This window comes from Equus asinus, chromosome 13, assembly GCF_041296235.1.
Source record: "Equus asinus isolate D_3611 breed Donkey chromosome 13, EquAss-T2T_v2, whole genome shotgun sequence".
Classification (NCBI taxonomy): domain Eukaryota; kingdom Metazoa; phylum Chordata; class Mammalia; order Perissodactyla; family Equidae; genus Equus; species Equus asinus.
Window position 1 is genome coordinate 2,896,866 of NC_091802.1, and position 27,608 is coordinate 2,924,473.

Below are 27,608 nucleotides of genomic sequence, written 5' to 3' on the forward strand. Positions count from 1 at the left end.
GTGATAGCCGAACAGCCCAGAAATATGCTTTCTGGGCCCGTGTCTGTGGCTTCAATGCCATCCTCCTCGTATGCGTCAACATCTTCTTCTATGCCTACTTTGCCTGATGCTGTCCCCGGGCAGGAAGGCCGGAGCCCTCGGAGCCGTGGGGTGCACCCCTTCCCTAATGAGGACACCGAGGCCCCTCACGGCTCCATGGCGGGTCAGGGCCCAGGGACTGGCTGAGCCAGCAAAGCAGCACCCGTGAAAAATTAGGGAGGAAACGGGAGAAAAGAGTTTGATACTTCAAAAAGAGTTGTAATTGGAAAGAAAATTAGATTTCTGATGAACATCCTTATAGTCGTTTTACCGTTTTTATTTTGAGTACTCAGGCCCAGGTCAGGGGCGGACAACCTGCCAGAGCTCAGGGCTCGAAGGGTCTCGGGCCAGCCCGGGCAGAGGGAGAGCCTCCTGTGCCCACGATGGGGCCCTGCAGCCGCCTCCTCGCTGGGATCCCTGTCCCACCTGCTGCCAGATGCCACAGGAGCCCCTCCCCTCCCTCCCTGCCCCCCACCCCCTCCGCCATCAGCCTGGCATTCAAAGCCCTTACTCCTCCTGCTCCCAAAGGTACCCAGGCTCCGGGCAGGTGCTGCTCAGTATCCCCCGCTGGCCGCACATCCCATGGGGACGCCCTGCCCCTCCTCAAGCTGGGGCCCCGCTAGACTGCTCGCCCCATTCTGGATGCCACTGGACCTCAAAGTCCAGCTCTGGCCCCAACTTCCTAGCTGGCCTGGAGTTCCCCCAAGCTCCCCTGGGCCCTGGTCTGGGTGGAACAAGAGCTGGTGGAACAAGAGTGGAGTCTCCAGGGGGCTGCGTCCAGGGACTGCCCCTCAGAGCCTGTGCATTGCTCCGGCTGCCGGGAGAGCAGCAGCTGCCTCCCTTCCTTTCGCCACTGCCCGTCCTCGGGGCCTCTAGCCCCCGCCCAAATGTCTGCACTGGGGTGGGGGTGCTGGATGCCCAGGTGGAGGCCAAGTCACTGTGCAATCTCCACCTGGAGTCTGTCTGGCCAGTCCAGGTCAACAGGGGGGCAGTGCCCTTGCCTGACCTTACGACTAAGCCACCTCCCCAATACCTGAGGGGCCTTTTACAGGAGGGGCAGGCAGGCCCAGGGGATGGTCTGCCCCAGGTGAACCCACCCACCAAGCCCAGGGTTCCTTAGGTTGGGCCTGCAATGGGTGGACCTAGGAGTCCTCAACCCTCCCTGAGGATGGGTCCATCATGGCGGGAGTGGGCGGGGCTCTGGGGCCCGCCCTAGGACGTCACACAGCAGGTGGCCAATGGGAAGAGGCCGGCAGGAAGTCCTGGGAGCTCCCGGTGCCCGTGGGTGACCGGGTGATGCTAGGCGCTGCAGTCTGTCCCAATTGGTGAAGTGGCGGGAGGTGGCAGTTAGGAGGCCCACGTTCCAGTCCAAGGCCCTCGGCTGACCCTGTGGGACCCGGGGAGGGGGTGTCCACATCCTCTCTCTCGACCTCAGTGTCGGGGGGATGGAGGGTCTGCCGGCTCTGCCCCACGGCCCCGCTTGGTCACAGGTGCACCGGCTGGACGTAGCTCCGCGGGAAGAAGCCCACACGCCCGCAGAACCGGCCTCGCCACCAGTGCGGGTCCAGGCCCTCCAGGACCTCGATGATGTCGCCGCGGCGGAAGCTGAGCTGTGAAGGGTCCTGGGCCGAGAAGTCAAACTGGGCCTGGGCAAAGCTGGCCCGGGGCGGCTGCAGGGGAGGGAGCGGTCAGTGCGGGCCCCAGGAGCCCCGCACCCGCTCACCCGGAGGGCCCACAGAGGAGGGGTCCCGCAGGTGGGGAGGGCAGAGTCCTCCGGGCTGAACTGGGGCTGAAGTGCCTTTGCCTCCAAGTTTGGACAGACGGCCACCCCCCCCCCCCCCCACACACACACACACGGCCCTCCTGCGCCCGCCCCCTGCGGGTCTGCGCACGGACACTGCATCTACACAGAGCAACACGACTGTCCTGGCAGCCGCTGGGACCACAGGCCTGGCAGGTCAGGGGACCTGCATCCTGGTCCTCAGTGCAGGACTTTGGTTAGGTCCTTGCCCCTTTTGGGGTCTCATTTCCCTGGCTCTAGCAGCTGTGGTAACTTTTGACTCCAGGCCCTGGAACCACAGGAAGGGGCCTTATAAACTGTAAAGTGAGGTGTAGCTAAGAGCAGAGTTTACTGCTGTTGCCCTTGGCCCAGCTTTGAGGGAGAGATTGTCACTTTGAGCTGCTCCCAGCTCTCAGGCCTAGGTTCCAGTCCTGTCTATGCCCCAAGATGACCTTGGGTAAGTCCCTGCCCTTCGTGGGACTCAGTTTCCCCACCTGTGAAAGGCAGCTGGACCAGAGCTCTCTGCAGGCACATCAGCCCGGCGCCGTGACGGTTACGCCCAGCGCCCTGGCCCTGCCTGTCCCACCAGGATCTCTGCTCTGAGCCTGTGGAATCTTATCCAGGACGGCGATAGGATCGGGCAGGCTATAATTAGCGGTTCTCGGCTCAGGAAGGAGGAGGCGGCATGGGTCCCAGGGGACTGAGGCAGCTTTGGAGTTGCCCACAGGGTGGGCAACCCCAGGGCCCAAGCCAGGGCGAGGCGGTGGGTACGGGGGCCTTCAGGTGGCCCCCCAGCTCCATCCTGGCTCCCTCACGCTCTCCAAGGGCAGAGCCGGCCCAGGCAGTGAGGGGACGGGATAGAGGTCTGGGAGATGGAGGCCCAGGCGGGGAGAGTCCCTAAGACTGAGAGCTCACAGCTGACCTGGCCCCCAGGGTCGGGCTGAGGAGGTGGAGTGTCCTGGGGGACAGAGGGTGCACCAGTGGAGTTTCCCGAGGCACTGTCTGACTCTCTTGGCACGTCAGATCCCAAGGCTCATCCTATTGGACACAGGGGAAACTGAGGCCCAGCTGAAGGGTGAACTGGCCCTAACGTCGTGCATGGTGAGGGGGCGGGGTCTAGGAACAGGGCAGGCTGGAGCTTCTTTGCAGCAGTCCCTCAGCCCCCACCCTGGCCTTGGCCATGGCGGTGCCCCCCACACCCTCTGCAGAGCCCAAGTTCGACTGGGCTCTCCCAGGGTCCTGACCTCCAGCCCCAGGCCTTGCCGACCTGAGGCAAACAGCATGTTGGGGCTAATAACCCCGTTGGTTGGTGTCGTCAGCCTAATGAGAGTGAGAGCTGTCCTCGGGGCCCCTTGATGAAAGGGCTGGCTGGCAAATTGCTGTTATTGTGAGGATGAGGGCCGGCCGGACCCCCACACACCCTGCGCCCGGCCAGGCCCTCACCCACGAACACTCACGCTGCCCCACACTCCACCCAAGGCCAGCCTCTCATGGGTGGTCCTGGCTGAGTCACGTCACCGCCCTCTGAGCCTGTCTCCTCACCTGTACAATGGGGACGACAAGGCTCCAGCTCAGTGCAGGGCATTCAGTAGGCTCAGCAGGTGTCAGCACCTTCTTTCATTCAACAGACACTTATTAAGCACCTACTGTGTGCTGTGCACTGCTCTAGGAGCTGGGGACAAGCCAGACACGGTTTGCCCTGTGGAACTTCCACTCTGTTCCTTCCTTTCCTTTCCCTCTTCTCCTTTCCTACCCTGGTGGCCTCACTGCAGCGCCACCAGAATAGAACTTTGCACGTGGGCCGGACCCCTCCTCCTGCGACACGGGGCTGCTGGCGGAGGGTGGGGGACCCGGCCCCACCGGGTGTCCTGGCCCCTGAAGACAGAGGCGGCTCAGAGGCTGATGCGGCCGGCCTGCCCCGCCTCCCGCCTCCCGGCCACCTACCTTGAGCAGGGGCTCCTCGTCCCGCAGGAAGACCTGCCGCTTCTTGGCGATGGTGGTGGTGCGGTAGAAGTCCACCAGCTCGTTCAGGGAGTTGAACTTCTCCTCCCACAGGAAGTACTTCCCCGAGGCCTCGCGCAGCACCTTGAAGTGCTGCACCTGGTCCCCGTAGCTAGGGGAGAGGACCACGGCCACCTCAGACGGCCCCAGCGGCCGGGCCCTGCCCGGCACAGCCCCGGGCCTCCCTGCTCGCCCCCTGGAACCAGGCCTTTCTCTCCCCTGGTGAGACCTGGAGTCAGGAGAAGGTGCAGGTGGCGGAGGACAGTCCCCAGGTCCACTGACCCCGCTCCACATAAGACCTGGTGAGGCCAGCCTGGGAGTGGAGTATGGAGTGCAGGGTGTAGGCCCTGGACCAAGCCACTTTCTGGCTGTGTGACCTTAGGCAAATCATTTAACTTCTCTGAACCTCAGTTTCCTTGTAATAACAGCTTCCTTCTGGGTAAATGCTCAGGAAATGCTGACTATGGTTTATCGGCAATGTTAAATGGGTTCCTCTGAGAGAGGCAATCAGACAGCTTCTGCGCTCTTCAACACCCCCCTCAGCCTTGACATTCTTCTCCCTTCCCTGGCCCCTCCTGGCCCTTGCAGGCCTTTGAGGAGTGAGTCCTAAGAGCATCCTGACTCAGGCCAAAGCCTGCCACTGTGAGAGGAGCTCAGGCATGTTGGATGCTTCACATCCTCCCCATCCACACCTGCCCCCACCTCAAGAACCTTCTATGGCTTCCCATTCCCCTCAGGATAAAATCTTAACACCTCAGACTCAAGATCTGGCTCTGATTACATGTCCAGCCTCATTGCCTTCATGTGCTCTCTGATGCAGTCAACGAGCCCCGTTCCTTCCCATCTCCCAGCCTTTGCCCAGCCTTCCGACCCACTACCACCAAATCCTCCCGCATGCCTTCTAGCCCCGCTGAGGAGATAGCCTGCCTCTCCAAAACAGGCCAACGGGGCAGGGCCTGTTCTGGCTGGGACTGAGCAGAGTGACTTGCGTGGCGCCTTCCCACACGCGGCATGTCCCAAACTGGGACAGGCCATGCAGGACTGGGGCTGGAGGTGGAACGGGCATGGGCCAGGACAACGGGCAGCGCAAACCATCGTGATTCCCCTCCCTGGCTCAGGGCCCTTTGTAGAATGAGGAAACTGAGGCCCCAAGTGCAGCCATGACCTGCCCAGAGTCACACAGCAATACAGGCTGGAGCTGGGGCCACGTCTGCGCTCCTCCATGTCAGGTGTCACTCTGACGTGCTTCCCGATTGGTGATCATTGTATGAAAATAGCAATAATGATTCCAACTGTGACACTGACAGTGTCCCAGATCCTGTCATCCCTGTGCAGTCCCACTCCACCGTGTTGTCCCCGGGCTGAGACCCCCCGGAGGCCCTCCGTCCCTCCTCCTCCCTGCCTGGCCACATCGCAGCCACCGTTCCCAGCTCCACAGTCAGCCCACCTGGACTTACACCCCGGCTCCCCTCTTGGGGCCTCAGTGTCCTCACCTGCCCGGGGCTGAGGTCGGAGGGACACTGTTGCTCTCCCCATGGGTGAGGTGAGGGAGGCCTCGCTGGGCTGGTGGCCCGACACAGAACAGCTCCAGCTCCCCGTCAGGAACAAGCCAGTTTAGGAACCCGGCCGGCCGAGCTGAGATCCAGGAAACCCTGCGGACTTGTGGGCGTGGCCAGGCGTGGGCGCTGGGGGCACAGGATGGCCACTGGGAGGGAGAGGCCTCCTCAGCCTCCTGAGCACAGGCTGTATTCTCATTTGGTTTGGGACTAAATGGGAACCACACACCGGTCTGGAGACTTGATAGCATAAAGGAAAAACACCTCCTGGTCCTAAATTTAAATCTCTTTACACGATTCTGGACGCAGTGCGTTCACAAGCCGGGTACACCCGCTTCCTGAGCTCCTGCAGACTCACAGTCCAAGTTCTTCCAGGGCCCGAACAGGAGGCAGTGCCTGTCCCTGCCTGGGGCTCACTCCCTCCACCTGTCAGCCCTGGGGCCGGCATGCTGCTTTGTTGAACGTTTCAGATAAAGAGCTGTCCAAGATAAACACCCTCCGGTCTGTGTGTGCGTTTGGGGGAGGCACAGTGGGACCCCCGGACCCTCCCTGAGTCAAGGGCTCTGAACCACCAGAGCTTCTCTCTCCACCTTCAAACACACCTCCAGGCTTTTGCATACACTATTTCCTCCAAATTCTTCTCAAGTCAAACTCCTACTCATGCTTCAAGGCCCAGATAAAATGGCCCGAACTCTGAGAGCTGCCTCAGACCCGCTCAGTCAAAGTCAGGCATCTCCTTGGGTACCTCAGCCCCTTGCACAGCCTTCTTGTAACCTGCTACTCATAATGGCTCCCATGCTAGACCCTGAAAGGAAGGGAGGCAGGAGTGGCCCAGAGGGCGTAGCCCAGTGGGAGAGGCTGGACTCGGGGAATTGAGCGTGACAGCCCAAGGCTTAAGTGCTTGGCAGGTGCCTGATTTCTGAAACCTCTCCAGTCAGCTCTGAGCTGCGAGGCCAGCCCTCCAGGGGTCCTGCCCCTGAAACAAGCCCGTGTCCTCTCTAGGGTGCCCCCAGCTCTAGGCAGCTCGCTCAAAGGGAGCCGGCTCCTCACGAGTACAGAGGACAGAAACGCCCGAGGCCCTGCGACCAACGGGAGCAGTGATCCCTGAACCCGAGGCAAAGCCACCCATGGGCCGTCAGCAGGCGTGTTCCCAGGTGACTAAGCCGTTCATGCCGTCGTCCAGGGGACATGCGTGTCTGTGTTCCCGGGGCGGAAGGAGGGCAGGCGGGCAGACGGCACCTCCACCCTGTCTGCTGCAGGCTCCCGAGGCTGCGCACTTCCCTCGAGGCAGCCTCTGAGCCCAGTGACTCCCTGGGGCCCCATCCCAGTGAGCTGGGGGCTTCCGCAGCCCCTGGACTTGGCTGTGGCACCCAGGCAGCAGAGTGAGGTGACCAATGACTGGGCAGGAGAGAAGCCAGGGGTCAGGGACCCCAACGATGCCACATCTGGGCCACTCAGAGCAGAGGCAAACGCCCTGCCTCGGTGCTGGCCCCAAGGAGGAGTCTGGGGCTCAGGCGTCCCCTCTCCTCTGGGTCAGGGGCACACACGGGTGTGGTGGGTCGGAAAAGATTTCAACCCCAAATGACCACAACTTTGAACATCTTGGTGTCTGAAGCTTATCTTCAGTGACCTGGAAAGTCATCTAGAACAAAGCATTTCCTGATCGTATAGGAGGGTCAGGGAGTGGGGAACCACAGGTGAGAGATGAGATGTGGCAAAGAGACAAGGACCCAGGAATTCTAGAACCTTCCAACCCAAGAATTTGAGAATTCTCAAACCTGGGAAGCTCGTATGTTCCAGCCCTAGCCTGTGCGTGGCACACAGTAGGTGCTCAGTAAATGGCAGGTCTTGTCCCCTCTCCCACCTGGTCGGAGAGTGGGGCCCAAAGAGGAGAGGGGCTGGCAAAGCCGCTGCTGCCCCCGAGGCCCGGCGAGGCGCCTCCCGCTGCACCAGCCCCTGGCCTGACCTGTGACCGCAGCTGCCTGAAGCCAGGCAGGGCCCTCTCCTTCTGACGGCCCAAGGCCTCGGCATCTGGGGCAGGGTCTCTGTCCTCAGGCCAGCCTGTCTCCAGCCTCCCCGGGCCCTTGTCTTGGCCTTAGCCAACCTTCAAGGCCTGGGTGCACCCTGAGGTGTCCAAGGACCCCTTAGACCAGAGGTTGCCCTCCATGGTCTCCAGACCTCGACCCCCACCCCCAGGCCCAGAGGAGCTGCAGGGCACATAGGGGGAACCGAGTCTGAGTCCCGATGACCCCTGACCTGGGAGGGACGACTTAAGTGCCGACAGCCCTGCTGGTGAGCCCTCCTGAGCCGGAGGAGGGAAGGGCAGCCCGGAGGGGTCGGAGCCTGGGCACCACCGGAAGAGGGGGCACCTGGAGCTGGTCCATGACAGTGGGCAGTGTCCGGGGCTTGTGCGCATGTGTCCTGGCCTGTGTGTGTCAGGTGTCTGTCTCCATCGTGTCTGGGTGTGTGTGTGTATCACTCTCCCTGCTCTGTGGGAGTGTCTGTATGTGTGTGTCCCTCTCTCAGCAGCTGTGGCTGTGTCTGTCTCTGTGTGTGACCCCCACACCCACCTACCAGGGAGCTGAGGGGCCAGCCGGCCCGGGACTGTCGGGAAAGCCCGAGGACCAAGTGGGCCTGACCGGGCAGCAGCCGGTCTTGCCTGGCAGGTTCTTCTGGCTTGGCAACGGCAGCAGCACAGGTGACAGTGGCAGCCCAGGGAGGATAAACAAGGCTGGGGTGAGTTCAGAAGCCCAGGACTGCCCCAGACAGGGCCTGCGGACCCCCTGGGCAGAGGCCTGGGTGCTAACTGCCCACTGGGTGGTCTCCACTACACATGGCCCTTCTCTAGCCTTCGTGTCCCCATCTGTTAAGGGGGGTGGGGTGCGACACCTGTACCACAGGAGACAAGACATCAAATCAAACTGACCTCAGGAGGGGCCAGTGGAGACAGACTCCTGCTGGGTCTTTGGGTCTCAGGGAGGGTGGGTGGAAAGGTAGACGGGGTCTGTCAGGACACAGAGGGCCAGTGGGCCCCAGCTTTGCTGTTCCTTGCAAGTTACTGCACCTCTCTGAGCTTCAGTTTCCTTACCTGCAGACTGGGTTTCTGGGGATCACTTCCTCCCTGTCTTTGCATGCATAAATCTTCTTTCCTGCTTTATTTTCCCAAGAACCTTTATCATCTTCCAAGATTTTATATAATTTACTAATCACTTATTGTCTGTCACCCCAGTAGAACATGAGTACCTAAACGACAGGGAACCTTGCCCTATTTTGTTCATGGCTGATTGCCAAGCACCTGGAACAGGGCCTGGCACACAGAAGGCGCTCAATGAACAGAGAGGCACAGCAAACAGATGTGCATTGACCCCCAGGGCACCTCTGGGTTGGAAGGAAGTGAAACAGCTCACTTGGGAACAAACCGTCACTTATGACAGAGGAATCCACAGCAGCCTGAATTGGAGTGTGGGGCAAAAGTTACACAGCCCAGGCATGGCGCCCCGGCCGTGGCCCCTGGCCTGCTGGCCGCCAGCTCAGACGTACTCCTGGAGGTGGAGGCAGACAGCCCTTTGTAAACTTGTAAAGGGCAGTCGGCCGTGGCCACTATCACTCCATGAGGCCCCACAAGCCCATTAACCCCACCTCTGACAGCTTTATGGGGCTTGGCGTGTGCGTACGGGAGATGCCCCGCATAGTGGGGTCAGAGTCCCCAAGAGCCAAGCCAGCGAGGGCAGAAGCTCTCACACACGAATTGACTCAGCTGTCACTTTTCTGGGTGGTCATCAGGTCACTGGGCTTCCTAAGGTCTGGGGTGACTATCTCCACGTCGTAGATGAGGACATTATGCCAGAAGAGACCCAGGATCTGCCTGATGTAAAACAGCAGGTCCAGAGAAAAGCCAGGACAGGAACTGGGTCCCCGCCTCCCCAGGCCCCTGCCCCTTCTCCAATAGCCCTGCATGCCAGGGGCAGGGCCAGGAAGCACTCTGTGGCCCCTGGAGGGTTAATATAATGATAATTACTATAACTGGCATTTTTGAGCACTTACTATGTGCTGGGCATCACACTAAGCACTTTACATAGGTGTTCATTTTACAGATGGGGAAACTGAGGCTCAGAAGGTAACTTGCCCAGGGTCACACAGCTAGTAGGCATCAGAGCTGAGATTCTTGGTCAAAAACCCACACTCCTAGCCACACACGCCCTCTACGTCTCAGTTTCTATTCTGATCCCTGCCCGGTGGTCCTCCAAGGGCCACTGAAAGGTCCCCATGGGAGACAGGGACCCCAGAGCGGGAGCAGGACCCCAGAGCCCCGGCCCAGCTGGACGAACCCGACGGCAAAGGTCGCCACCTGGTGGTGCGTGCACAAACCACAGCCAGCGGAGCCACGGAGCTCCCGCCCATTCCAGCCTGGGGGACTCGGCCAGGACGCCTTAGGGGTGGCGCTGGCGGCACTCGCCAGGATTTCTCTGAGGGACCCTCCCAGACTCCTCCCAGGTCAATATCGGTGCTGGGCCCCCTGCTCAAGAACTGCTCCTGGTACTGCCCATCTCCCCACCTGGTCAGACAACTTGTTGCTGTCCAAACGCACCCCAGCTCTTTGCACGTGCTCCTCGCTGTGCCTGGTAGAGCCTCTTTGTTCTTTGTGCACCAAACTCCAACTCCTGCTTCAGGGCCCAGCTCAGATGTCACCTCCTTCACCATGTGGAATGTGCCTGCTATCACTGAATCTCCCTTATTCATTCATTCATCCACCGTGAAGGCCCCCCGGGCCCGCCGTGTCTACTTCCCCACCTCGTCCTGGGTTTGAGCCCTGTCTGTCCTGCCGCGGCAGGCTGAGGCGTTCAGGTCTGCGCCTGCGCACGAGCGGCGGGCTGCGCTTACAGAAGCCGCCAGGAGAGGGCAGTGCACCAGGCGCTGGTGGAGGCTCGGCCGGCGAGCCCCTGGGAGAGGGGGCTTCCGGGGGGAGCCACCGCCTCCCGCTCAGCTCAGGCTCCAGAAGTGGCCTCAGGGAGTCCCCTGAGCCCCTGCTTTGCTGGGTGACTCGGGCTTTGGGGCTGGTTCCAGAAGCCACTCTGGAGGCGTCACTCCCAGGAGGTGACCAGGTCCCTGGAAGCCAGCGCTTGGAAAACTGCCATTTCCTGCTTTTCAGGGAGCCCGGTGGGAAGTGGGGGCAGGGCCTTGGGGGTGGGGAGGTGAGCAAGGGGAGGCGGCTCCAGGTGCCCACCACCATCCTAGGGGTGTCAGGGCCAAGACACAGTACACTTCCCCCCGGCCCCCCACCCACACACACACTGACAGCCTTCCCGTTTTTAAGATAGGGAAATAAGCTCAGAGAGGGCAAGAGCCATTCCTGCCCTTGGGGTAGCCAGCTGTTCTCAGGGGAAAAGGGAAGTGAAAAAAGCGATGGCTGGTGACACAGCTTAGGGGGGTCAAGATGAGTGCTGAGACCCCTCACGATGGATCATTTTAACCCCCAGTAGCCTTCCTGACTGTGCAGGTCCTCCCTGCGTGGATGCCTCCGGGCCCAGACGGGGAGATCACCACCTCGCAGGGCTCCAATGCCCGTGCTGATCATACTCAACCAAGAGCTCTTTAGATACGGACCCACAAGCAATGCCTGCATCACAGGGCTCACAGCCACCGCAGGCCTGAGGCCACCTGGAAGGTGTCAACCCCAGGTACATCTCTGCAGGGGGCCCTCCCGCGGACCACCGTGGCCCAGCCTGCTTGGAGCCGCGCGAGGACACTGAGCCACCCTCTGCTTCTTTGGGATCCCCTGACCCCGGCGCCCCGCCCACTGCGCCTCCTCACACCCAGCCCCAGTGCCAAGCAGCAGCAGCGTCTCGTGTTTGTTCGTCCTTCGGGGAATTGTCGGACCACTGCCTGTGAATCAACCCAGTGGCAGGAAAAAGGGCGTCACACAGAGGCACACGCAGAGCGGCCACTGCCTCCCAGAAGCCCCGCTGCCCGTGCCTTGCCACCTCCCGCTCCTCCCTCCACGGGCAGCTGTCCCCCAGGACTGTCTTAGTGACAGCGAGAGCTGGTGCAGTGAGTGCCTCCTCTGTGCAGGCTACGTGCCCAGCGCCCACAGCAACCCTGAGAGTTGGCATTGCCAGTGGTCCCCACCTCACAGATCCACGCCACCTCCCGGACATGGCCACTTGTCCCCTCGGCCCCCACCACAGTCCCAGATGCCACCACCTCCTGCCTGGCTCCTCTCTCACCTCCCAGGGCTCCTGCTTATCCCTCTGTCCCTCCTCCTCACAGCAGCCAGAGCGATCAGCTGAAACCTGGAAGCCAATCACATTTCCCCCACCCGAGACCTTCCGTGGCTCCCTATCACCGAGAGAAAACCCAGCCTCCTTGTCAGGGTCTGTCAGACCCTGTGATCTGGCCCCTGTCTCTTTGACTGTACCCACCCCCCCACCGCCCCGGCCTTGCTCACTCTACCCCAGCAATGTGCCGCCCTGTGGGCTCTGACACACCCAGGCACGTTCCCACCTCGGGGCCTCTGCATTCACCAGTCCCTCTGCCTGGAAGTCTCTCCTGGCAGGTCCTCATTCCCGGGGCCCCAGGTGGCCTCCACTTCCGGGCTCAGATCTTAGCTCAGACGCCACCTCCTCAGAAGGCCATCCCTGACACCTCGGCTCCTGCTGTATTTGTGGCCTTGTTTGCTGTCTGTCTCCCCCATGAAGACATAAAGCCACCAGGGCAGCCACTTTTCCCCTGTCCTTTCCCAAATCCCCAGAATAGCTGGGCAAGTGGCATGTAGCTCAATGAACATCCTTGAATTCATGCGTCCGGATCCCTCTGTTTTGGCCCCGGGAGCAGGAAGGACAGAGACCAGCCAGGCCCTGACCACTTTGTCCTCCCCCCATCCCCACCCCGTTCCTGCCCCAACCTTCCATCCAGATTCCTCAGTTGCCCCGGGGGTGGCCTTTGGGATTGGGTTCGGCACGGCCCGGAGGCTGCCACGCCACACCTGCAGAGTGGCCCCATGACAAAGCTGGCACTCCCATCACAGCCACCCACTCCAGCGCCGGGCCCTGTTCTAGTCGCTCTGGGTCATCGACTCCTTTATGCCCTGCAGCAGCTCATTTTACGTGTGAACAAACAGCCACAGTGACTTGCCCAAGGTCACACAGCCGGGAGGTGGCAGAGCCAGAATCTAAACCTAAGCAGCTGGCCCCAGGTCCATGCTTGCAACTGTGTCACCAGATAGTGGGACCCTGTCCGGAGCACACCCTGGACATGTGCCCTGGGCCCCGGTGCTTTCCTGCCCCACTGTCTGTCCCACCGCACCAGCTGCTGGCATCCTTCCTCCTCATGACAAATCTTGGGTGGCCCCTTACTGCTCATGGAATAACATCCAGACCCCTCAGCCTGGCACTCCAGGCCTTGCAGTTGTCCTGAGCCTGCTTTCCAGGCACAACCCCTGCTCTGGGCCACACCCTGGGGTGCATGTCACTCACCGACCCCCAGCAGGTCATCTGCTTCCAGGCATTGGCTCCAGCTGCCCCTCCTCCAAGGATGCCGTTCCCTGCAGCCCCCTCTGCCCCCCTGTCCTGCGCTCCCAGGCCCAGCTCAGCCACTGCCTCCCTTCCCGCCCTCCTCTGCACACCCTCATGGGTCAGAACTCACTTCACGGACACGGAGAACTCCCCTGGGGAACTCTCGCTCTCCCGGATCAGGAAGGCTCCCAGGTGGTTCCGCTTCATCAGAATCTCTTCAGCCAGCTGCCGGGAAATCCTGCCCGAGTACCACCTGCAGAGAGAGGGCTGGTGAAGACAGGGGGAGGCTGGGCCACCCCACCAGGCGCCAGGCACTCAGCAGCGCGGCTCCTCACAGCAGTCCCAGGACGCAGGATTGTGACTGCGCCCATTTTAGAGATGGAGAGCCTGAGGCACAGAGAGGCAAAGCCACAGGCTCAAGGTCACACGCTATGGCAGGCAGGAGCTGGGACCCAATCCCAGCATTTTGAAGCCCCAGCCTTTCCCACCATGCCAGGCAAACACAGACCCTTATCAAAAGAGAAAAATCAACCCCAGTGAACCTCCACTCAGCTAGCCTCAGGTGAGCTTTGCCGTTTTAGGTGGTAGATTCTTAAAAGTCAAAAAATATAAAAATGGATGTCAAAAACAATAGCAGCTTTGATCTGGTGAGAAAGACTCTCCCTGTCCCCATTTCACAGATGCACAGACTGAGGACTCCTAGACTTTTTCTCACAGGTACAAGTCCTTTTCCTGCTGACCAAACAGAACTGGGCATACAGAAGGTGCCTGGGAGATGCCTCGAGTCTTGCAAGATCCCCCCCAGCCCTCTGGCCCCAGGGCCCTGGGGTGAAAGGCTGGGCCCAGCTTCTCTCCCAGCCCTGCCCATCTTGCTGCGTGGCTCCAGGCAGCCCTGGCCTCTTGGGGCCTCGCCCACCCCGGAGGGGCCAGGTGCTCTCTGACTGGCTTCCTGGCCCTGTGCCTTAGCCCAGCTTTGGCTCCACCACTCCGAGGAGGGGTCAGAGCCTCTGTGTCCCCCGTAACTTTCCCCTTCTCTCCCTCCGCGAGTGCTTCCTGAGTCTGAGCTTGGCGCCGAGGGCGGAAGTGAGGTGGGACTTTTCCTGTTGTCTCAGGATGTGGACGAGCCCCCGGGCCCAGCGCAGAGAGCGTCAGGTGCAGTGGCAGATGCCGGTGGTGTCCTGCCCGTATCCCCACTCTCGCTCCACAGATAACAACATGCTTTTTTCTGGCAACTGACATCCTTGGCCTGTGTGCAGGGTGGGCTGAGCCCCTGGAAGCTTCTCGAGTGATGACTGAGGGGAGCAGGTGGATAGACACCCCGCTCCCCGCCCCGTGGGCACACTGGGCGCCTGCTCTGTCTCCCGGCCTCCCCAGGCCCACTGAGCTCCAGCGGGCACAGGCAGCGGCCACAGGCAGTAGCTGTGTGGACCCCACGCCCCTTGCTGGCTCTTCCCTGCCCAGCTCCACTTCGTCCTCGTACCCTGTCTCAGGCACTGCTTCTCAGGGGCCCACGCCCCAGAAGTGAGGTTCTAGTCCCCTGCTGCCCCCAAACTGGTGGGCTCCCTGGGAGGGGAGGCGGTGAAGGGGGCTGCTGCGTATGGGGGCTCACGGCAGCCCTCTGGGGGCTTTGGGAGGGCTCCAGGCCAGAGGCTGGGCTGGGAGCTGGGGCCCGGGGCAGAGAGCTCCTCCAGCCACAAGGCCCAGCAGGACACAGGTGCAGGTACTATGCCACAGGAGCTGGGGCCCAGGGGCCCAGAGCGGGGGTTTCCTGAGGGCCCGGGTGTCTCCAAAGAACCCACAAAACCCCACAGCAGGCGTCAGTGTGTGGGCGGCTGTCGCCCTCAAAGGGTGCTGCAACTGCGCCCTCCGGGGAGGCCGGCCCAGCCCCCAGGGGGGGACGGCAGGGCTCACCCCAGGGAGCTGAAAAGACAGCCGCATGCGGCGACACCAGCAGCACTCACTCCTGGCCACTTCGCATGGGCCCCACGCTGCTGATGTGGACACTGAGGCCCAAGGAGGGACAGGGATCCCCACAAGGTTGCAGGGCAAGTCCGGTCGGACTCTGCCCAGCTCTCACGCTCAGCCGCCCCTCCCGGGAGCCCAGCCCGAGGCCCTCAGCGCCCTGCAAACCCCGCCGGCCTCTTGCAGCGGGGGAGGCTGGACAAGCCACTCGGCCTCCCCAGGCCTCTTCTCCTCGTCCGTGGGACCGGACGAGCACAGACCCTGGGCGAGGGGCGCGGCCGCCTGCAGGTGGCGGACCAAGGGCCTCCCACATGGTGCTCCCTGGGGCCTGCCTCTGCTCCCCCGCAGCCCCCACCACAGCTCGCAGGCCCAGCGACCAGCCCTCCTGAGGAGCCTGCCCTCACCGCTGGGGCCACGTGGCCAGCACCCCCTGGCCTGCCTGAGTGCCGGTCCCACCCTGGCCAGCGGGCAGCCGAGCGGAGTGCCTGCAGTCTCAGGTCTCAGGGTGGGCAGCCTGAGGCTTGCAAAAAGCTCACTGGGCGTGGCCTCAGGCGGTGGGGTTGGGGGCCTGACCCCCACTCCTGCTCTGCGCAGAGCTGACCCCAGGGACCCAGGGGCATCGGAGGCTTGAGCCCTCGCTAGGTCCCCACTGCCCTGGCAGGGCCTTGCCTCAGGCCTGGCATGGTGCAGCAGGCCGCCTGGTGCTGAGCACACAGAGACCCCGCTTGGCCTCCCAGCCCCCACCAGGCCGTTTCCTCCACCTGGACCCTCCCAACCGGGCGCCCACAGTGGTCGCTCCTGCCCATGTCCTCTGTGGGCTTTTAGATGCCTGGGGCACCCGGCCCTGCCTCATGGCCCTAGGCTGGGTTCTCTCTGTCTCTCTCCTTATGCCCCCACTTTACTAAGAGAATAATTGTAAGGCCAGAGGGGGCAAAAACCTGCCCAACGTCACACAGCTGGAGGGACACTGTGGGGCCTGGAACCCAGGGCTGTAGCCTTTGTGGGGGAGGCTAGGGGCACCCGGAGCCCAGGCAGAGTGGCTGGGGACCTGGGTGGGACGGGGCCTTTCTCAGCACAGGAAGCCGGAGGCGGTGGCAGCATTGGAAATAACTCGAAGACAGATAAAGAGGAAATACCTACCAGGCCCCACCCTGGCCCTCAACCTCCCTCCCCTTCCACCCCACAGCCGCACACACGTGACGGCTCCCAGTCTGCCTGGCCCTGTCACCTGCGTCTACATCCTCTGCTCAAATACCTCCATGACTCCCACCACCCTGGGCCTGGCATTTGAGGCCCTCCTGCCAGTCCCACTGCCATGAGTTCTCCCTCATTGCTCTCCTTGTCTCCTCTCCCAGGAATGCCTTTCTCTTTTTCTGTTTAGCTAACTCCTACACATCCTTCAAAACCTCACTCATTGCCACCTCTTCTGAAAAGCCTTCCCTGGTTAGTTATCTCAGTGCTGACTATCTCCCCGTGTCGTACTTTCTTTTATTTATTTATTTATTTATTTTATTTTGAGGAAGATTAGCCCTGAGCTAACTGCTGCCAATCCTCCTCTTTTTGCTGAGGAAGACTGGCCCTGAGCTAACATCTGTGCCCATCTTCCTCTACTTTATATGTGGGACACCTACCACAGTATGGCTTTTAGCCAAGTGGTGCCATGTCCGCACCCGGGATCTGAACTGCAAACCCTGGGCCTCCGAGAAGTGGAATGTGCACACTTAACCACTCCACCACTGGTCCGGCCCCCGTCGTACTTTGTGTCCTGTCTCTCCTACAGGATGGGGCCACTCTAACCCCAATATCTCCTCATATGTCTCCAGCCTCACCCAGGCTGGGCCCCCAGGGGTTGTGACTAGAGTTTGTGAATGACTGAGTAAGCAGCTATATTCTGGGCCTGCCTCAGCCATCATCTCAAGAATATCCAGTTGGTTTTTCAGAGCTTCTTGGCCTCTGAGGCCTATTCCGGGGCTGGGCCCTGCCCTGGCCACTGCCAGGCAGCAGCATCGGACACCACCTGCTGCGAGCCTTACCGGGGCTCCACAGGGTACCCGGGGCCCACACACAACTCCTGCTCTGCCCTGGCCCCAGACTCTGCTTGGCCAATGTCCAGCTCTCTCCCGTTCTCCAAAGACAGGGCCCACAGGGTCTGCTTCCTGCCCACCCCTCCACCCCTCCATCGCCCCCTCACTTCCCACCCTTGCAGAGGGCTGAGCCAGCCTCTTAGAGAAAGTTCTAGAACCCTCCACAGATTGGAGCCTCCGCCCTCCTTGTATTACAAATAGGGAAACTGAGGAACAGGGAGAACAGGGACCTGCCTGAGGCCGCACAGTAGCCCATGGCCCAGCCAGCTAAGAGCTCAGGGCCTGTCCCCCCCGGGCTCTCCTGGATGTTCTCTGGTGTTCCAGGTCCTCAGTGTTGTGGCCTGGGCTGGCCCTGGTTCTGCCACCACTTTGGACATGTCCTCACATCTCTGTCACCTGCTCCCCCTTGGGGAAGAGACTGGGGGCCCCAGACAGATGGAGGCTGGGGAGGGGATGCCTTGAGGACGCAGGGCTGGGGTGGCAGCCACTCACGGGTGGGGCTTGACACGGATGTAGTTCTTGGGGATGAAGCCCTCTGCGCCCCGGAGCTCAGCCTTGTACCAGTTCTGGTCGTCTTCCATGTTCAGGATCTGTGGGCAGAAGAGACATGGCCACTCAGTCACCAAGGAGGGGCAGTTGTCACCTGCTGAGGGCCTGCTGCTTGAAGGCCCTGGGCGGGTTCCGCCCGTTGCAGCCCTGGGGCCCATTTCACAGAAGCGGGCTGGGGACCTGTCCAAGGTCGCAGGAGTTGTGTCTGATTCCATGGGCCTGCTCATTCCCTGGCCCCAGGGTCGCCTGTCCCCAGGAGGGTCACAGCCTCCCCAGATGGGACAGTCGGGGAACCAGAGGAGGTTTTGGTGGTGGGTTGAGCTTCAGACCCCAGCAGACCATGGGGTTTGGGGGACAGATCTGGGGGGCCTCGGTTCCTGAGCCTTGCCCTGGAGTGTGGGGGACCCACAGCATTTGCGTGCCATGCCCTGAGCCATGGGTGAAGGTCTGAGGTCCCCAGGAAGGTCAGGGAGCCCCAGCCTGAGCTCAGTGCCTAGTGGCGGTCACCAGGGCCACTTGCACTTAAATTGCCCTTATAGTCTGAGCTCGGGTGACAATTCAGTGGGGGAGGGTTCAGGCGCCAGGAGCAAGTAAGGGAGATGAGGCCAAGGCCTAGCCTGCTGAGGTCACACGGCTCCCTGTCCGTGGCGTGGACCCTGCAGCCCACAGGTGGGCGGGCCGAGAGGAACTGAAACAGCCAGAGCGGGGGTGGGGGTGGCGGCGGGGGTGCTGCGGGTGAGCACCCAAGCGGCAGGAGGGGCCGGCCAGGCCTGGGGAGCAGGTACAGCACGAAGCTTGGGGCTCCCTCCTCCTTTCCCTGGGCACGCTTTCTGTGTGTCACCCGGTTCTCAGACAACCCTCGAGGTCCACATCACCAGAGGCTGTTTCACGGATGAGGAAACTGAGGCCCAGCAAGGGGAAGGGAACACGGCCACACAGCAGGGGTGGGGTGGAGCCATGCAGTGAGCTGGGACTCTGGGGCCTGGGGTCTTGGCTCAGCTGGTCCAGGGGGAGCCTGCCCATCAGTTTTCACCCCACCCCACCTCCCACTTTGCTTCTGGACCCAGGCCCAGGGGGCATCTCTCCGTCAGTCCTGAGCAGCTCTCATCATCAGTCGATCCTAGTGGGGACATCTGTTGAGAGAAAATGGTGGGCGCGGAGCAGCAGCCCAGGCTGGGCTGAGGAGCAGGGCTGGGCAGGCCAGCGCAAGGGTGGCAGCACGGCCAGCCCAACTTGGCCAGGAGGAGCTGGGCGCGCACCCAAGGCCCAGGCCAGGCCCCGCACTCGCAGGCGGGCACCCCCGGCTGTCCGCCAGGCCCCGCTGAGCCCCTTCCTTCCTGCCCCTGTCGCCCAGGCAAGGTCAGCAGCCCAGGGACAGACGGAAGCAGGTGGCTGACTCAGGAAAACTTTTGCCGAAAACAAAACAAAACAAGTCCCCCGACTGAGTGAGACAGTGGGGGCCTGTGGGCCGCCGGCCATGCCGCGAGTCGGGGACGACGCCTGGGGCCTGGGCTCTGGACACTGTCTGCCTCTGACTCTCTGCAGTCTTGGCCTCACCTCCCTCGTCTGTGTGACAGCCCGCACTGGATGTGGCAGAGTCTTGTGAACTAAGTCCTGTGTGCACGCGTGGATGTAAGATATTGGATCAAATCCCTCTTTTGTTTCATTCTGGTTTGGTTTGTGCTCCTGTCCTTTCCACTCTGAGGACCCAGAAGTGTTCTCCATGGTGACATTAGCTGAATTCTGCCTGTGAGCATTGCCCACAAGCTGCAGGCCCTCTGAGACACAGCAACCCCACAGAGAAGGGAGACCTGCTCCTCCCTGTGGGGCTCGCCACTCGCCCGCCCCTGCCCTGCCCTCCCCAGGCCGCCGTCCTGCCCGCTGTCCCCTGGCTGGGGCACTTGCTCAGCGGCTATTCCTGATCCCCTGCTTGTGAGGCACATGCTGAGCCCTGCAAGACAGCAGGGATGAGGAGCTTACATTCCATGGGCAGAGGCAGGCAAGCGACACAGAAGGAATCAAGTAAATCGGGTAATTTAACGTAGTGGTAAATGCTCTAAAAAATGTACTTCAGGAAGACATGGATGGAGGATGTCTGGTTGGAGGCAGAGGGATTAACAGAGGGCAGATGGGATGGTCAAGAAAGGCCTTGCTGAGGTGACATGTAAGTTGAGGCCTGAATTACAGGAAGGAACCAGATGTAAGAGGATGTGGGGAACAGTGTCCAAGGCAGAAGGAACAGCCAGTGCAAAGGTCCTGAGGTGGGAGCAAGCTCTGTCCCTGGAACAGAAAGGAGGCCAGTGTGTCTGGAGCTGAGGTGGGAGGGGCAGCGTTGAGAGAAGAGCGGGGAGAGGTGGGTGGGCAAGAGCACGTAGGCCTTGTACACCAGGGTAGGAAGCAGTTCAGATTTTATTTTAAAAACCAAGACAAGCCATTGCAAGGTCATTGGGAGGGGGTCAGGCTCTGAGTTACGGCTGCTGTGTGGGGCCTGGGCTAGGAGCGGGAGCGGGGTGGGGGGTGGCCAAGGGAGAAGCTGCTGCACCAGCCCAGATGAATGATGATCGAGGCCTGGGCTGGGGAGCGCCGAGAAGCTATCGGATTCAGGGTAGGTTTTGGCAGAGTCACTGACAGCATTCAGCGACAGGCTGCACGGGAGACAGATGGGGAGCAGCCGAGAAAACTCAGACGCAGGGTTTGGGCCTGAGTGCTGGCGGGCTGGTAGCCATCAGCTGCCAAGGGAATGGCTTTGGGGAGCAGGTAAGGTGAGTTCAAGGGTGGCTGTGTTGGGTCTGAGGTGCCGTCAGCCTCCCCGTGCAGATTCCATGGAGGCCGTGAGCTCCCCGAGTCTGGGTCTTGGGGGCCAAGCTGTCCATGGAGAGATGGGGTGAAGCCACCCCCCACATCCCTCCTCCAGCTGGGAGCTGTGGGATACTGTGCACCCAAAAATGCCTGGCCTGTTAGGGACAGGGGCTCTGTTCCAGGGAAGTGACATTTGAGATCGTTTGTCCAGAGTGGGTCCCGGGGCCGCCGAGCTGTCATCTAAGCCAAGAGCTGAGCTTTGCTCCCTGTGGTCTGCTCCTCCCTGCGGCCGGGATCTGTCTGGCTGGGGGCACTGCTGGGCCCAGGTCTGGTGCACAGAGGGTGCTCAGGAAACGCTCGTGGGACGAGTGAGTGCACAGGCCATGGGGCTCGGCCCCACCCAGCCCTGCCAGAAAGAGCTGGCCACCAGCCCCACGCACTGCAGACCTGGCTGGGAGAGGACGAGGGGACCACAGCCGCGTTTTTACGGTTATAGAAAGTGGGTCCCAGGCTAGCATGAGGCGGGTGAGGCACCTCAGGCACAAAATTTAAGGGAGCTGCAAAGAACTCGGGAATCAAGGTAAATAGTATTTTCAGGCAGTGTGTTAAAAAATCAAAATTAATGCAAAAACTCTGGATATGGTCATTACTTAATAATAATGTATCAGTATTGATCCATTAATGTAACAAACGCACCATGCTAATGATGTAACATGTTACCACAGGGAGAGCTGTGTGCAGGCAGATGAGAACCCCTCTGCACCATCTTCTGGATTTTTCTGTAAATTTAAACTGTTCTAAGAAATAAAGTCTATTTAAAAATTAACGCAGGGGCCGGCCCCATGGCATCGTGGTTAAGTTTGGTGTGCTCTGCTTCAGTGGCCCAGGTTCACGGATTCGGATCTCCAGCGCAGACTTACACCTCTCGTCAGCCATGCTGTGGCGGCGTCCCATATACAAAATAGAGGAAGATTGGCACAGATGTTAGCTCAGGGCCAATCTTCCTCAGCAAAAGTAAATAAATAAATAAAAATAAAAATTAATGCAAAAAAATCCATGAAAATCTGAAATAAAGGCAAGCTTTGACCCTGCACCTGCACAACTGTGAGAGTAAGGGCCCCGCCGTGAGTCCAGTCCTGCAAGGAGCACTTGCTGGTTGGAGAACATCGAGGAAGTGTGGCAAGAGTAAGAAGAAAACCAATCGCTCAGGGGCTGCCGCCCAGAACCAACAGCTGCTAGCTTCTCAGGACATTCTTCCTAGTCTGTTTTCTTGTGGGTTTTTGGTGAGGAACTTTGTCCCTGAACTCACATCTGTGCCCCTCTTGCTCCATTTTATATGTGGGACGCCGCCACAGCATGGCTTGATGAGCGGTGTGTAGGTCCACACCTGGGATCCTAACCCGTGAACCCCAAACCACCTACACAGAGCACACGAACTCAACCACTGCGCCATCGGGCCAGCCCCCTAGTCTGTTTTCTAGGCACAAATCCAGTGCATGAATGTCAGTTTTCCCTTCACACAATTAATCTTTGATCATCTGTGTGGAGTTGACTGTACATATGTTTGTAGTCTGCTTTTTTGCCACTTAACATTGCATCATGAGCATTTTTGTGTCATTAAATACCCTCCCCAAATAGCATTTTTAGAGCGCTATGGTATTTTGTACCATCACTGCTCTGGTAGTCTAGGTCGACTCTACAGCATTGCAGCCCCTCCCCAGCCATCTCTCACAACCCACCCCTCGCCTGCTTCATTCTTCTCCATGCTGCGCTGTCTCCACTTGACAAGCCCTGTATTTTACTTATTCATCTGGTTTGTGGCCCGTATCTGCCACTAGCATAGCAGCTCATGAGCAGAGACTGAGTCTGTTTTCTCCCTGCTGAGTCGCCAGTGCCTAGACCAGGACCCGGACACACTGCATGCTCCCTGGGCCCTTCACGGAGGAACGCACAAACATCTCTGATTACATCTCAGTTTCCCAGAGGATGAATTTCTGGGTCAGAGGGCATGGATATTTTTAAAGCCCTTCAAAACGACTATGTCACTTTACCTGTCCACCACACACCTGTAAAAGTGCATATTTTCCCACACCCTCAACAATTTAGGAGATTCTTTTTACAATAAAATTTTGCTGATCTGGCAAATGGAAAATAGTTAGTTGCTTCAAGTTGCAAATCTTTTGTTATTGGTGAAATTGGGCACTTGCTTGCATTGCTTCTTTGGCAATTTTCCTGTTCAAATCCTTTGCCTATTTTTTTATTATGCTGTTTGTGATTTTCTTGTTGATTTATAAGAGCTCTTTACATATCAAGGACATTAATATTTTGTCATTTTTCTTGTGTATTTTTTCTTAGTTTAAGCCACATTCTTTCTACCTAGTAGATAGCAATAGCCCCTCTCTGCTTCCATTCCTCTTCCCTCTGTTATCTTTTCAAAACAAATCTGATCAAATCCTCTCCCTGCTGGAAACCCTTCCGTGAACACAACTCACATCTAGAATGAAATCCATCACAGGTCCTGACTCTCGCCTACCTCCCAGCTTCATCCTTACCCCCTTCTTCTCGCTCACGGCTCTTCAGCCACAGGCCTCTCTTTCAACTCTTTGAACATACTAATATGGTCTTGTCCCAGGACCTCTGCAGCAGCTGTTTCCCCAGTCTGGTGTTCTCTTCCCCCGGCTCTTTGCATGGCTGGTTCCCACTCATCCTTCAGTCTCAGCTCAGCTGTCACCTCTTTTGAGAGACCCCTGACCCCACCCAAAGCTGTTCCACTGCGTCCTCCCTCTGCCATCGCTCTGCATCCATCTCCCTGTGTTGATTTCTTCAGTCCGTTTATCACCTCCTGAGGTCACTTATCTCTGGAACGTGAGCTCCAGGAGGGCAGGGCTGTTTGTTCACTGCTGTGTCCTCAGCCCTGAGGATGAGGCCCGTGTGAGCTCACTCCTTCCTTAGCAGCCCGCACCTCCGTTTGAAGAAACACCCCAGGAGTCGGCCAAGGCTTTAGCAGAGGTTAGTGGGAAACTTGACTAATCTCGGGGGCAGGTGTGCACAGAGGTCTGGGGGGGAAGTGGGATGTCATGGTCTTCACGACGGTTGCCTTGGGGCCCCCACTGACTCACCCTGTCTTCTCCTGGCCGACCCCTCTGAGCCTCAGCTAGAGCCCACTGCCCACCCATTCCTAGTTCCACACTGTCCCCCTCCCTCCCATGCCTCAAATCTGGGTCTAGGGACCCCAAACTGCTCTCAGATTGGTAAACAAGGCCTCTAAAGCAGACCTGGGTCCCACAGAGAGGATCACGCCCTGGCTAGACAGAGCTGGTGCTGAGCCTGCCCCGTCCCCAGCTGCCACATGTCCCTGGGGCCCAGCCGGCAGCTCCAGGGGACCCAGGTGCTAGCAGCCTGGCATGGAGAAGTGGGGAGCTCCTCACTGGCCGTGGTTCCTCTCGGGGAACGCCAACCCTCCCCTCCCCAGCCCAGCCTGTTCAGCCCCATGGGGGACAGAACGCAGGTTCCAGAGTCAAAGGACTTAGGTTCAAATTTGTTCTTGTACCAAGCAAGTCTGTCACCTCCCTGTGCCTCAGTTTAGTCACCTGTGAAATGAGGGCACTCGTCCTCCCCATCTTGGCAGCTTCAATGGGATGTTGGTGCATTGCTGAGCTCGGGCCCTGGCTGAATCAGGGTGTCAGCAAACGGGAGCTTCTGTCCCTTCCTGTGCTTGAAGCTCGGGGCCAAGCGCAGGGCTCAGGGCTCAGAGTGGAGGGACAGCCAGTCTGAGGCCCACTGCTCTGGCGCGGAGACTGAGGCCTGAGGGGGCAGTGGCTTCCTTCGCAGGAGTTAGTGGCGGCTCCAATGCCTAAGTCTTGGCGTGGTCACTCCTGAATCTGGCCCCGAGCTCTGCTTTCCTATACAAACTTGTAAGCAAGAACATTTCCAGAGAGAGAAACCACAAACTCCTCTGCCTGGACTGCCTTGGAAGGCTTGATGCCCATCAAAAGGGCCCAGACAAGAAGAAATGAGCTACAGCGTGACTACTTTCCATTTTCTCCACACTGCTGGGAAGCTCATTCTTCCCACTTAAATCACAATTATTTTAGCCCCAGTAGGTTAGTGTATATACTTAATTCTTTCCTAAGACCTTTTGTCTCCCTCCCGTCCTCCCTGTCTTCCTTTCTCTTTCTGTCTCCCCAACTGTGTTTTCAAATTCTTCCCTAGAAGACTCGGTGTCGAACCAACTCCTGCCAGGCACTATGCTCATGTCTCCTTGAGTCCTCACGGCAGTCCCAAAGGAGGGATCATTAACCATCTCCCCATTTCCTAGATGGGGAGACTGAGGCTTGAAGGGAAGAGGTGGCTTGTCCAGAATCACATAGCCAATAACTGGAGACGCTGGGCCTGTCCTGCTCCAGCGACTGGACTCTGTTTGGGGGGCTGTCCCGGGCCCCTGGTTCTTAACCCTCCCCCAGCCCATGTGGGGCCAACTCAGCTCCCTCTGGCCACCCTACCTTGAGTGTGTCCCCCTTGTTGAAGGCCAGCTCATCGCTCTCTGTGGCCTGGAAGCTGTATAGGGCCACGGACTCCATCCTGCCGTCCCAGCACCCTGGCAGCTGGGCTCAGAGCAGCCGCGCTTCCTGCTTCCTCTGCTCTGAGAGTCTGTTTGTTCTTTGGAAGCTGAGAGTGAAACTGCAGCTGACGCGAGGAGGAAGAGGAAGCAGAGACATGTCACAGGACGGGGCGGCCCAGCCCCTACCTCAGGCCCCAGGCCCAGGTACCGCCTTGGGGGAGTCCCTGGGCAGCCCTGGGAGTGGGTCCCCCTTTGCACCCAGGTTATAGATGATAAAACTGAGCTTTCCAGAGGAGGAGAGCTCAAAGCCATCCTGCCAGCTCAGGCATTGTATCCCGTGGTCCCAGCCACCCCCACCAATTTGCCGATCTGCCCTCCATGTTCGCCAAGCTCCGATGCCTGGCATGAGCCCGCAGTGTCTGCTACGTCAGCCCCGCGCTCCTTGCCTGGCATTCAAAGTGCCCCCCACCCCCCAGCACGCACCTCTCCAGACTCAGCCTTTGTCACTCCTCTTCTCTCTAAACAGACGCTGGCCTCCAGCCATGGCAGGGGGGACACACCACACTTTCCATTCGCTCCCCCGCATCCCTCTGCCAGTGCTCTCCTCCCCTCTCCTTCCCAGAGGACTCCTGCTCACCCACCACAGCCCAGCTCAGAAAGTGCCTCTTCCAGTTTCAACCCTGGGCACCTTCAGTGGGATGTGGGTCCTAATGTTAAAAGGAACTGCAAATAGATTTTGACCTTTCCTTAGTAAGTTGCTATGGACAATGGCATCAGGGTGGCAGGTCTGAAATGGCTGTCTGCGCACCGTGAGAAAGCACATCAGTGGGGAAACACAGCCACGTTGTTTGGAACTGCGGTTTGCTCCAGGAAAGAAAGGAGCCACAAACTTGGGGAGGGCGGGCAAGGGAGAACCCTGTGGGGGGTGGGAATGCACGGAGAGCGTGAAGTCAGATGGGTTTCTTCCTGTAAAAGTGAGTTTTTCCTCCTTCATTTATATCAATATGGTTATATACCATGCTTTCATATTTTAGTAAATGGATTACAATCCATTACTATCATTATTTATTTATTTATTTTTTTTTTAAAGATTGGCATCTGAGCTAACAACTGTTGCCAATGTTCTTTTTTTCTGCTTTTTTCTCCCCAAATTCCCCCAGTACACAGTTGTATATTTTAGTTGTGGGTCCTTCTAGTTGTGGCATGTGGGACGCCACCTCAACGTGTCCTTCTCAGCGGTGCTATTGATGCGGGGTCGGTGAGCCGAGGAGTCGAAAGAAAGATTTCTTAGACTCTCAAGATCTGGCAGTAGTGCTCTTTTATTTAGAGAATAGTGTGGAATAGCATGGGGACAGGACCCATGGGCAGTCGGAGCTTCTGCTGCTGCCGCTGCTGCTGCCCCCGCTGGCATGGGGACAGAGCCCATGGGCAGGCAGAGCCGCTGCTGCTGCCCCCGCTGGCATGGGGACAGGATCCATGGGCAGGCAGAGCTGGTGCGTGGGGACAGGACCCACGGGCAGTCAGAGCTCCTGCTGCTGCTGCTGCTGCCCCGAACTGAGGGTTAGGGCCAATATTTAAGGCATAGGTGTGTGAGTTATCTCTTTATTAGTGCCCGTTTGGTCTGGCCATTTGGTGGTCCCACAACTTTTAGATAAGAATCAAACCGGATTGAGTAAATGGCAGAAGTCACCGCTCAAATATTATCCTCGGCTAAAGACAAAGGAGGATTTTGGGGTGGGGGGTCAGTTACATGAGGTTGCCAAACAGTCTTCAAAGATAAGGCCATCCCCCCTTCCTCCTGGCTCAGAGAGGGAGGCATCTTCACAGATAGAGGTTTCCCTTAGAAATGTAAATGTTTTCCCAACAAGGGGCAAACAAATTCCAGAGAGGGAGGCATGAAGATTTCCTTTACAAATGCAATTGCCTCTGATCAAAGGGCAAACAAATTCCACTCCTTGGAGCCTGCTTCTTATCTGTAGTTTTAAAAGTAACCAGCCTAAAAATCCTCATCATAAACTGTTTTAAAATTAAGCAGCCTAAAAATCCTCATCACTATGTCCGTGCCCGGGATCTGAACCCTGGGTCGCAGAAGCAGAGTGCGCAGACTTAACCACTTGACCATGGGGCCAGCCCCACATTATTTATTTTTTATGCTCAAATTGCCCCAGATTTGGCCAGTGGGACTCCATTCAAGCTGCCTCTGTGTCCTTTTGACAAGTCCCCAGAGCTCTCTGAGGACTTCCTAACTTTCGGATAGCTTCCAGGCTCCTTAGGACTTTTGCTGCCCCGACGCGGGAACTGGCATCTCCGGGAGGTGGAGGATGGTATTTAGAAACCAGAATTGAGCTGGTGTTAGTTGTGCTTGTTACTATGGAGGTGTCATGGCTTCTAGACCCTCTCTGCAGACAGAGCTACGGAAAAAAATGTGAGTATATATTTACATTATATATGTAATGAGTTTTTAGAAAAGTATTTCCTAGTGGACAGTGTCCATATTTCTATGTGTGTCTACATAGTTATGGATAATAGATTAAAAACCATGAACTCAATCAGATATGAATTGGTGAATGCAGGTGGGGGATATATGGGTGTCACTATGCCATTCTGACAGTTTTTCTGAAGGTTTGAAATTTTCCTATGTAAAAAGTTGATAAAATATATGTGAATCTATAGTTATCTCTAAACAAAAGGTTTAGTTTAAAAAAAAAAAAAAGCTGAGGGGAAAGA

The 27,608-nt window shown here is 58.7% G+C and overlaps 2 protein-coding genes across 8 annotated transcripts in view; one reads left to right on the forward strand and one right to left on the reverse strand.

The window, feature by feature from the left end:
• SLC5A10 (solute carrier family 5 member 10) overlaps positions 1 to 336 on the forward strand; it is a 73,923-nt gene extending 73,587 nt beyond the window's left edge. The window contains exon 15 of the mRNA XM_014851680.3: positions 1 to 336. Within this exon, the coding sequence (XP_014707166.1) occupies positions 1 to 107 (107 nt within the window). The 3' untranslated portion in view covers positions 108 to 336.
• On the reverse strand, positions 279 to 25,302 carry GRAP (GRB2 related adaptor protein). Of its 7 annotated transcripts, none has more exons than XM_070482272.1 (6): positions 24,823 to 24,972; positions 23,911 to 24,231; positions 17,465 to 17,562; positions 13,057 to 13,179; positions 3,803 to 3,971; positions 280 to 1,748 (listed from the first exon to the last, which is right to left on the reverse strand). In XM_070482272.1, the coding sequence occupies exons 2-6, from the start codon at positions 23,968 to 23,970 to the stop codon at positions 1,563 to 1,565; spliced, it is 636 nt and encodes a 211-aa protein (XP_070338373.1). In that variant the 5' UTR covers positions 23,971 to 24,231; positions 24,823 to 24,972; the 3' UTR covers positions 280 to 1,562. The 7 variants fall into 7 exon arrangements, with proteins under 7 accessions (XP_014707170.1, XP_070338373.1, XP_070338374.1 ...); XM_070482273.1 differs by lacking the exon at positions 23,911 to 24,231 and adding an exon at positions 21,017 to 21,257 and having other exon boundaries at positions 24,823 to 24,962; XM_070482270.1 differs by lacking the exon at positions 23,911 to 24,231 and adding an exon at positions 21,017 to 21,257 and having other exon boundaries at positions 3,803 to 4,088; positions 24,823 to 24,962.
• Between the last annotated feature and the right edge of the window lie 2,306 nt (positions 25,303 to 27,608).

Bases quoted from the DNA above. Each gene is read 5' to 3' on its own strand.
- GRAP (XM_044744525.2), bottom strand. From the start codon at position 24,900: ATGGAGTCCGTGGCCCTATACAGCTTCCAGGCCACAGAGAGCGATGAG. The intron at 17,563-24,822 runs GTAGGGTGGCCA...TTCTGCCCACAG, and splicing joins ACAAGGGGGACACACTCAAG to ATCCTGAACATGGAAGACGA. The intron at 4,089-13,056 runs GTGAGTTCTGAC...TCCTGACTCCAG, and splicing joins GAGTTCTCCGTGTCCGTGAA to GTCTCACCAGGGGAGAGAAA.